This window comes from Antrostomus carolinensis, unplaced genomic scaffold (assembly GCF_000700745.2).
Source record: "Antrostomus carolinensis isolate BGI_N321 unplaced genomic scaffold, ASM70074v2 Scaffold52775, whole genome shotgun sequence".
NCBI classification, from domain to species: Eukaryota; Metazoa; Chordata; class Aves; order Caprimulgiformes; family Caprimulgidae; genus Antrostomus; species Antrostomus carolinensis.
The window spans coordinates 1,538-11,954 of NW_010315351.1; the positions used below are offsets into that span (position 1 = coordinate 1,538).

At 38.6% G+C, this 10,417-nt stretch overlaps 1 protein-coding gene across 1 annotated transcript; it reads left to right on the plus strand.

The window, feature by feature from the left end:
• Positions 1 to 2,174: 2,174 nt before the first annotated feature.
• On the plus strand, positions 2,175 to 3,950 carry ZBTB43 (zinc finger and BTB domain containing 43). The gene has a single exon (XM_010167905.2). It carries the CDS (start codon positions 2,190 to 2,192, stop codon positions 3,582 to 3,584), a length of 1,395 nt encoding a protein of 464 aa, XP_010166207.1. The 5' UTR covers positions 2,175 to 2,189; the 3' UTR covers positions 3,585 to 3,950.
• The last annotated feature ends 6,467 nt before the right edge of the window (positions 3,951 to 10,417 follow it).

Here is a 10,417-nt window from a genome sequence, read left to right on the forward strand (position 1 = left end):
TAACTGCTCACCCATGATTTCTGTGAGGCAGTATTTGTAGGATACTTGCCTTGTGCCACCAAGTGTTTAAAAAAAAAAAAAATTATGACTGATTCTCATCTTAAATCTGAGGATCCCAAGGTAGTTAGTAAACATGTTTTAAGTTAAACAATTGTGTCAACCAGTAAAACAGTAATAATTTATAAAAACCTAAAAGCGATTGTGACTGTATGCAACAAGTTATGGTGCTCAACTACAAAATTTTTAGTCACTTGACTGTCCTCTGATGGGAGATTTATTCAGTCCTTTCAGTTCTTCCCACTACCCATGGTGGGAAATTACTGTAAGATTTGAAGAAAGAAGGAAACTGTGGTCAAAAGGGTACCTTTTTTCTTTTGACTATGTTGCTGTGATTATTTACAATTACAAATGTGTTTAATGAATAACAGGTTATTCTTCCCAGTCTGTTTTCTTCAGAGAACCTTAAGAGTTGTACTGATACCATGGTTCTGGTGAAAAATTAAAAGGAGGTTTAGGAGCGTAATCTCCACAGTTCTGGAGAAGATGCCAGTTTCAGTGTTTACAAGGAGTTTGAGCCTGTATTTATTGAAAAGTCTTGATGGCTTTCTGACTCCCGGAAACGCTACTGACCTTTATGTAGGATAACAGTAAATACTCTGTGTTCACCTGTGCTCCATATGCTCACCATCCTTTTCTAGCTCTGAAACTTTGGAGATGGGACACTTGAGTTTTTTGGGGAGTGGGGGAGAGTTGTCAAGACTATGAGTTGGAAAAGAGATCAAAATGGTAAGGAAGGGCTTATGTAACCATGAGCTGTTGATTAAACATTGGGTGATTTACATAATCACGCCTATGCCGTCTGTATTTTGTAAGCAAACGCTGCTGCTTTCTCTGCACTTAGCAGTCATATGTTCGTGCCGGTGTGCCAGCATTTTAACACGGGACACCAGATGAACAGTTTTCTATTGAGGGTTACATAACTGTATGGAAAGTACTATGGTTATCGTACAGGCTTTCTGTAGCAGGGATTAAAATCCTATTTTCTTGATTCCATATTTCCATAGAAGTACTTCCCATTATCAAATTGAAAAATTGCACACGTTTAACTTATTCAGGCAGTTAATGTTGGTCTTTTGTAGTTGCATTTAAATTTTTGTCATTGTTTCTAATGATAATAACATGCAAATTTATCTCAAATTCAATTTGAAATTTAAAGTAGACATTTTAAAGAATTGTATTACTGCTTAAAAGACTGTTAACTTTGTAATAAGACGTATAAATCATGTGGAAATAGAAACATTACAATCTGTGAGCTATTAATCGAGCTTCCAGCATATAATTGTTGCATTGTTACAAATACACAAGGTCCATGAAGAAAAAATTCTGTACAGCAGAGGTATCACTTTCCTGATTAAGATCTAAAATTCTCTAAAGTTTTTCTTAAAGTAAGGAATGTTATAATAACATGTGGAAAAGCTGAGAATTAGAATATTGGATCATAGTTCCGCAACTGTGCAAGATGTTGCTATTTCACCTTTCAATTAGTAAAACGACAAGGAAATAGCACCAGAAGTCATGAGCCTCGTTCTCCGTAGGGTTCTGTCCGCTGCCTTTGTCATTGCCTGAATCAATATGTTGGCTTTTGGAAACATCATTTCAAGTGGAATATTTTGTAAGAGCACAGTCAGTCTTTATTGTGGGATTGATTAGATTATTTTGTTGGCAGTTGAAATACAGACTCTTTCATATGCTCTTAGAAACTCTGGGACATCCTGGAGTTAGAACTCTACTGCTATAATTTCATCAAATAACTGGTTTTGTTATCCTAAACTCATGCTTGAAATGCTTAATCTGCCTCAACTGAGTAACATGCTGTTTGTAGCTCCTGCTATATTTGATCAGTCCTCTTGGATAGAAGAAACACAACAAAATGTACTGGCACAGCAGTTTGTGGCCTCAGTGCAACTTTCAGAAAAGAGAGAAATGAGGTGGGGTTGGAGAAATAGAAGTACGGCAGTGACATAGGTTCCAGAAATGAGGTGGGTTGAGTTTCCTATGAGTCTGCTTAAGCGTTATTTGTTAAAGAAAAAATGTAAAAGGAAATGGAAAGATCAGTACTTTACTAAGCAGAATTTCTGAATTTTTTATTTTTTTTTTTCCTTGCAGCACAACACTAAATTTGTAATGAAATGGAGTCTGGGTCAAGCTCTTTCCGCGTGGAATTTCCAGATTTTTCTAGCACCATTTTGCAGAAGTTAAACCAGCAGCGCCAGCAAGGACAGTTATGTGATGTGTCCATTGTAGTTCAGGGCCATCTCTTCAGAGCACATAAAGCTGTTCTTGCAGCTAGTTCACCTTACTTCTGTGATCAGGTTCTCCTGAAAAACAGCAGGCGAATAGTCCTGCCTGATGTGATGAATCCCAGGGTATTTGAAAACATTCTTCTGTCTACCTATACAGGGCGGCTGGTAATGCCTGCTCCAGAAATTGTCAGTTATTTGACAGCAGCAAGTTTCCTTCAGATGTGGCATGTAGTGGATAAGTGCACTGAAGTGCTGGAAGGGAACCCAACAGTTCTGTGTCAGAAGATGAACCATGGCAGTGATCATCAGTCCCCAAGCAGCAGTAGTTACAATGGCCTTGTTGAAACCTTTGAACTTGGCTCTGGAGGACAGACGGAATTCCACAAAGTGCAGGAACTAAGGGATGGTGAAAACGAAGAAGAGAGCTCTAAAGATGAACTGTCATGTCAGCTGACGGAACATGAATACCTTCCCAGTAATTCTTCAACGGAACATGACAGACTTAGCACTGGAATGACAAGTCAGGATGGTGAAGAAGGAACTAGTGATAGTGCAGAGTATCAGTACACCAGACCTATGTACAGCAAACCCAGCATCATGTCTCACAAGCGGTGGATCCATGTGAAACCAGAAAGATTTGAACAAGACTGTGAAGGTGTTGATAATCCTTATGATGAACACCAAGTTTCTGAATCCATGAATGCCATTCAGGCAGATCATCCAATCCAGTCTTCAGGTGTTGAAGACTTTCATATAGGTGACAAAAAGATGGAAACAGAATTTGATGAACAGGCAGATGAAAGTAATTATGATGAACAAGTTGACTTCTATGGCTCTTCTATGGAAGAATTTTCTGGTGAAAGGGCAGATGGAAATTTAAGTGCTCACAGACAGGATCTTATGATAGCAGCAGGCTATGGTGAAGGCATTGAAATGGCTACGGGAATTAAAGAAGAAACATCCCTCACTGGGTTCTCACATGCTGATAAGCTGTATCCTTGTCAGTGTGGTAAAAGTTTTACACACAAAAGTCAGAGAGATCGGCATATGAGCATGCACCTTGGTCTTCGACCTTATGGCTGTGGTGTCTGTGGTAAGAAATTCAAAATGAAACACCATCTTGTAGGCCATATGAAGATTCATACAGGTATTAAACCATATGAGTGTAACATCTGTGGGAAGAGATTTATGTGGCGGGACAGTTTTCATCGGCATGTGACCTCTTGTACCAAGTCATATCAAGCTTCTAAAGCTGAGCAGAGTACTACTGAGATGAACTAAGACATTAGTGCTTACATTTGTTTAGTAGAGTAAGCAAAATAAACTAATTATGCAAATAATGTCTGGTACTTGCTATTGTAAATTCTCAAAAAAACCCAAGTTTTAATGATTATGCTGGTATAAGCAGACCAAATTTTCATTTTACTTTCCAAGGTATTACTCCACGTGTTTGATGTGTGAAGTGCAAATGGTTAATCTGAAAAGTGCTTGCAAAATGAGGTCTGTAAGGTCTTGGTGACATTGATTGTCATCACAGCAGTATTTGGAAGCCCTGTTGTTTTTGTAAGTCTTCTAAATTCACAATCAAACCCAGCTCTGAATTGACCCAAATCCTGCAAATACTTACATGAAGCAGGAATTCAAGTAGCCCTACTTAATGAAAAAGGGAACTAGGATGATCAAACCAGGTTATATTATTCACATTTTAATGAAAAAAAAAAAAAAAATAGAATTCCACCTGAAACTGGAGACTGCCAACATACTTTACATGCTTCGTTAGATAGCTACATCATTAAATAGTCTTTACTGTATTGCTTAGTGAAGGGCTGTGTTAAAGATGGTTTGGCTTTCCCTTATCTGTCTTCCACTTTTTATCCATCTTGAGTAAAATAAATGTCTAATTTTGTGCCAATTTCTATTTAGAGTCTGTAAAGCACTTAAATATAGTTGAGCGCTCTATAAACGTCAATCCGTATTAAGTATAATTTGCCTTTGCTCCTCTAGGGTCTAATGCAGTACGACTCTTGGCTTGACTTGGTTTTGATTGCTACATCGTGAGAGCTTCTAGAAGTGTATGTAATAAGCATGTCTTGTCCAAAAAAAAAAAAAAAAAAAAAAAGGTAACATTTGGAACTTACCCAAAATAATCAAACATTTAAACTGTAGTTATCTGTTCAAATTTTTGTGGCTTACTACAGTAGCAAGTACCAAACTCTGTGGATTCACAAATTGACTTTTTACTGGTACAAAAACTTCTTCGAGAACTTCTATCTAGTTTTAGACATTTTTCTGCTTTAGAAAAATGATTTAGTCATTGATAGGTATTTATACTTTTAATTCTTTACTCTTTGAATAGTAAGAACTATACTACAGATTCTTGGTACTGAACTACTGTGACTGGTTACATGTGATCGCAAGCAGCCAGAGTTGTTTACCTCTTCAAATGAAGTTGCTTGTGGAAAAAAGTAGAAAGTATGGTATTTGGATTTATTAATGGTACTGCAGAACATGGTACCATGCTCATGTCCAAAGTCTGGATTTTTGCTGGGAAAGTGTCACTTCTGCTTCGATAGGATGAGGATCTATATTCCGGGCTCTCATTCTTGGAGGTAGATGGAGGAGTGTTTGTAGTGCTGAGAGATGCTGCCAGCTCTGCAGGTAGAGTGAATGCATCAATTGTAAAGGTAGCAACAGGATTTGGGGGTTGAAAGCTTAATGCAGTCCTATGCAAAAGTGATTAACCCTTCTTTGTAGTTTACTGAAACATATTATAAAAAGGAAAGAGCCTTTAGAGCATGCATAGACTGTAACAGAAAGAGGTGATGTCCAAGTACAATGCTGGTAACATGGGGAAAAAAGTTAACCAGCATCGAAGGCCTAAGCCTGTTTGGCCCCAGTTTATGTGTTAGATGCTGCAGTATGCAGGAAAACGCACTTAAAACAGATGACCCTGTATGGTGAAGCAAAATCACACAGAGATAATTACTATTTAGATACTTTTTTGAACTCCCAGTTACAAATTGTCTTAAGATACGAGCAAACTGTATCCTGAACATGAATGTCTGGTACAAGCTGGGGGTTTAGTACTCAGTGGGCTGTAATTACTGTAACTTTTTTTCTGGCATTCTACTTAGGAACTTTAATTTTTTTTTTTTTAAGAGGCTCTTAATTCCTAATCTTGTAATGCTTCAGATATTTTTCATATGGAATTTTGTTAAAACAGATATTCCCAAATAAAATTGAGCCCATTGCTGGCAATGGGCATGAATGGTCAGCACCACAGAGTTCCTATTCTTAGCACTTAATTGAACTCTACAGTATTCTGTGATGGCCATATATAACCCTTGTAATCAAGGTAACTAAACAGGGATTTGCTCACTTAACACTGTAACCTGCTTAATGTATAGAAGCACTTTGTATTTAAAAAAACAAAACAAACCATAAAACTTTATAAATATGTTTTTTAAACTTAGAAATTATATTCCCTTTATGGTTTGTTTCCACACTGCTAACACTGTCTTTTTTTAAAATTAAAAAAATATATATAATGCTTGCCTGTTTACATGAGTGTTGAGGAAAGGGTTCTTGCACTCAGTGGCCCTATTTTTCCATTCTTCAAGGCCTTACTACGTACAGGGTGTCATTCCTGCAAGTACCATCATCACATTTGAGGGAAGGTATTCTCATACTCATTTCAAGAATGATCTTGTATGTTACATTTGTTCTCAGCCCCTTTCAAATTGTCACTTAGGTGTTGCATAAAAAGGTTAAGGGTGCCTCTTCCCATTTAACCATGAAAAAAGGCTGGTCAGAAACACCAGGCTGAGAACCATGGTCAAGCAAAAAATTATTTCTGTTAAACCCAGACCATCCTACAGAGCTGCCAGCAAAACTGTTTCTTTTACCAGCTTGGAATGACTTTTATATGGGACATTTCAAAGTTAAACATTACTTCTACTTGCAGTTAGATTACTTTGAAATAAAGCTTTAAAATAAAATGTACTGTGAGAGACACTTTAAAGGTTTTATAACAAGTCCAGTAGATCATATTATAGAAACATGTCCTTTTTTAATGACAGCATGAATAGTAACTTTTTAATACTTGCCTATTACTGTTTTACCCCATATTATGACATTGTCTTGAAAGTCCAGCAAATGTTGCTCCACTGATTTTGTAGCCCTTGGCTTTCTGATGTTAATTTACATGAAACCAATAGATAGCAAGGAAATACTGGTATGATTGTTCTGAGATCTAGTTGAGAGGATTGACGATTTAAGGGAAGCTAGAGATGCATGTCAAAAATCCTTACTTTTGCTTATCACAGGCAAAACAGTTGACTTGTAGTGTTTGTCCTGAATTTAATTTATTGCCCTTTGACAAATTTCTAATCACTGCTTCAGTTATTGGGGGGGGGCGGGGGGAGGCCGAAGATAACAAAAAATTACTTAAACACTTAAGGAAACACCTTTCCTCCCCCTTCCTCAGGTTCAACTTTAACAGCTCTCCTCCCTGCCTTTGTAGTCCATTTCCCTTGTTTTCACTGAGAGTTGCAGTCTGTGCCAGTTGGTTTAGTGAGTGACACAGGAGGTTGGGCTCATATGTGTACTGGCTTGTTTGATGCTCTTCATTTCTTAGTGGGTGTCCTCTGCTGCTCTGGGCTGGTTAGTGTAACTGTTCATGGTAACACCAGGCCATGGTCCCTTCAGGGATGTGCCTGTTCCAGCTTGAGTCTGGTATGTGCCTCAGTTACTTCAGAGGTGTACCTGCTCTGGCATGGCTTACCTACAGGCCAGAGTCCCCTCAGAAGTGAATCTCCTCAGGCACGGAGTGTGTCCTTCTGGGAGTGACTCTCTGTACACATCCTCAGTGTCTTCTCCATGTGTTTTCCCAAGAGCAGCTCTTCAGTTTCTCTGCATGTGTTTCTCCCCTTACATCTCTCCCTGCACCTCTTGCTAGCAGCTGCCACTCTTACCTGTGTCTGAGCAGAGGCACTGTGCACACCTCTGGATGAAGCTCTGCCGTGCCATGGATTGTTAAGAGCAATGCCAGTGCAGGCTAGAACCTGTTTTGACTAGCACAGGGCAGTTTGCAACCTCTTGCCACATGTCACTCTTGCAGCTTTCTGCTACTGAAACCCTGCAGTTGATGGCCGATGCGGCTGTACGGAGTAAACCAAGATATGCAGATGCAGCTTCTGTCAGGCCCTTAATCTTTGCTACTGGTGTGGTCTTGTTCGAGATACAGAAAGTTATTTCTGTTTGTGGGGAGGAGGGAAGTGATGCATATATATAAAAATTAATGTATATGTATATGATAAATTTCATTAGTCTTCCCTTAAGCTTCATCACCTTTAATGATATGGCATAGAAACATTTGTGCACTTTCATATTGCTCACTGTAGTAGAGTTAATGAAAATCAGAATCATTGTACACACAGGAGGCTTTCAGAATTTCCTGCTATTGTGAAGCCATTCATTGTCCTGTCAGTGGTAAGAACACTTAATGATGCTGCAGCTCTTCTGATTCCATTTTGTAGCTGACTTGTTAATTACCATGGAATCTGTGTACCTGCCATTCTGAAAAATTCAGCTATTAGCAGGGTTAAGATCTCTGCTCTTTTGAGGGAGGAGGTTCCTATTTCACACACCACTGTTGGGGTTGGTTTTGTGGTTTTGGTTTTTGAACATCACCCTGTTGGTTTTATGGGTGAGCAGGTAGACTCTAGAAGGTACTGTCAGTACCATTTTTGGTCTTGGATTTTTCTCATCTGAGGTGTTGCTGGGGTTGAGAAACTTTGTCCCGTACCAAAAGCAAGGCGGATGGTCAAAGGCTGATATATTGGGTTTCTTATAAAAAGAAAACTTAATGTCCCTGTATTATTGAGCCTGAAAGAATGGAGGCATGTCAGGTCTTGTCATCTCAACACTTTTGTGCTGGTGCCAGAAAGGTGACCTGTCTCTGAATTATGGGAGCCTACAGCAGTATATTGAGTATTTTGCTTTACCAGAATTAGAACCTTTCTCAAAACAACAAAGGAAGGTTATTTTTTTATTATTATTATTTAAATGCTTCATTGGATAGCTAGGCTTCTTTAGCTATAAGCTGTAAACTGTCAGTGCTCTAGGGGAAGATGCTGGAAAACAAAATGCTATATTTTTAATGTGATTAAATTGTAAGTTCCAATTTTTGCTTGACGCCTGTGTCTGTTGATTGCTGCTCCTTTTTTTATTATTCATGGGATTCCATATTTCTTCCACAGACGTAACTGTTTATGCAAGTCAAGTGAATCTTCCTTAATGAGCTATAAGTTTTTATTCTAAGCAAGTCATTTATAATAGTAAATTTGCATATCTTGATATTTTGTGAGATGTTATGCCTGTATTGCAGAGGTTGGATAGTTTTGTCTATAAATATTGCTGTCCTAATTGTACAGCATGGTTTTAATTTAATGTTACCGTTCAGTATTTTCTTCTTATAGAAGAGTCCCATGCCCCTTTTTTGTATAACATGTTTTAATAAATGTGATCTGTCACCTTTGTAAATGTTTTCTTAAGCTTGAATGAAAGGAATGCATGTCTAGTACTAGTATTTAATATTTCACTTTTGCCAAAACGATAAGTGCTCAAACAAAAGTACAAATACAAAAGTTGTTGATATATAACTTTATTAAATATATAAAGAAAAAGTGTATCTAGTAATGTGTCTTCTTGAAATATTGAGAACATGCCAGCCTAGCCTAAGAAAACACTAAACTAAAAAGTGATTTTTATAACCCAAGAAATTGATGAATTTGTGGAATTGGGCCCATTTCTTTGGTGCTTAGGTAGTTAGTTCCCATGTTAGTTCGAATTTATCAAACGGTTTTTATTATAACTGATTTTTTTGCAGAATGGTGATCTCTGAAAGTTACAATACAGAATGTACAGGCTGATGGGAAAATTCCAGAACACTCACTTCATAGTAGCAGCAACTGCATGTCCAAAAAGCCTACAGGTAAACATGAAGTTGGTACAGATAAAATGTAGATTATTTTTTTTTCTTAAGTATGAAAGAAATTTCATACTGTTAAGTATTCAATATTAAGTTTCCATTATCTTCCTGTGAGGACTCCTCCTCTCCCTGACTAACTTTAGGTATTCTTTCTGAACCGTTTACTTTGTCCAGCCTCCATCTACTCAGTCCTCATGGAACTGTCATAGCTGATGCTTGCTATCTGAACAAAAAAATGAGCTCACTCTCATTTAAAGCATATTCAGCTAATTTCTGGAGAAGTTAATATTAGTTTACCACACTCCTCAGTCTTCACTAACTTTAAATGGAATATGGTACAAGCAAATTCATTTCTTACTGCTGTTGGTTACACTTACTGAATGCGTGTAAGAACAACCCCAAAGTATTCTGCCTGTCGATTTTCATTTATATGAGTAAACAAATGCCAATTTGTGAGTCTGTTATTTAACTTTGTTATTTATGCACTGGTCAGGATGCTTCTCCAGGCTGCTACTTTAGCTGATTACCATTCAACGCCTAATTTCTGAAGACTCTCTTCCATAGGTTTTATAGGGAGAGAAAGACATAAGCTCCAGAAGACAAAAGTTATGTCCAAAGTTAGACCATGTGGATATCCCAGGAGTACCTCCTGGCACCAGTCACTCTGGCTTTTTTCAAGTGGTACATGAACTGTCTGGTAAAACAGGGAGATGTTGCCCGACATCAACTACACCCATATGCAGGATAAGCTCAAAAAAGCGTGTGCTTGCTACAGCAATTTGTGTGTGTTGTAAGGATGGTGTAACCCACGGGAGCTCTTTAATTCCTCCCTTAAGCCGCTCAGTAACGGTGGGAGTTCACAGCTGGGCTGGGGGGTCCTCTCCCAAGGGCTTCCTTACCGCGTCTCTGCGCACCGAGATGGGTGTGCGGCCTGAGGCGGGCCCCTGGCCTGGGGACAAAAACAGCTGGTCTCTCAAAAGGCGGGAGATTGTGCTCTTCCAGCACGGAACACTTCTGACGGGATACGGTAATTAACGCGGTAATTAATCTCGAATGGCTTCCCCCGTTATGCGGAGTTCTCCGGTGCGTTTCCCGGCTCGTGTCAGGCCGGGAGCGGCTTTGC

Bases quoted from the DNA above. Each gene is read 5' to 3' on its own strand.
- ZBTB43 (XM_010167905.2), top strand. From the start codon at position 2,190: ATGGAGTCTGGGTCAAGCTCTTTCCGCGTGGAATTTCCAGATTTTTCT.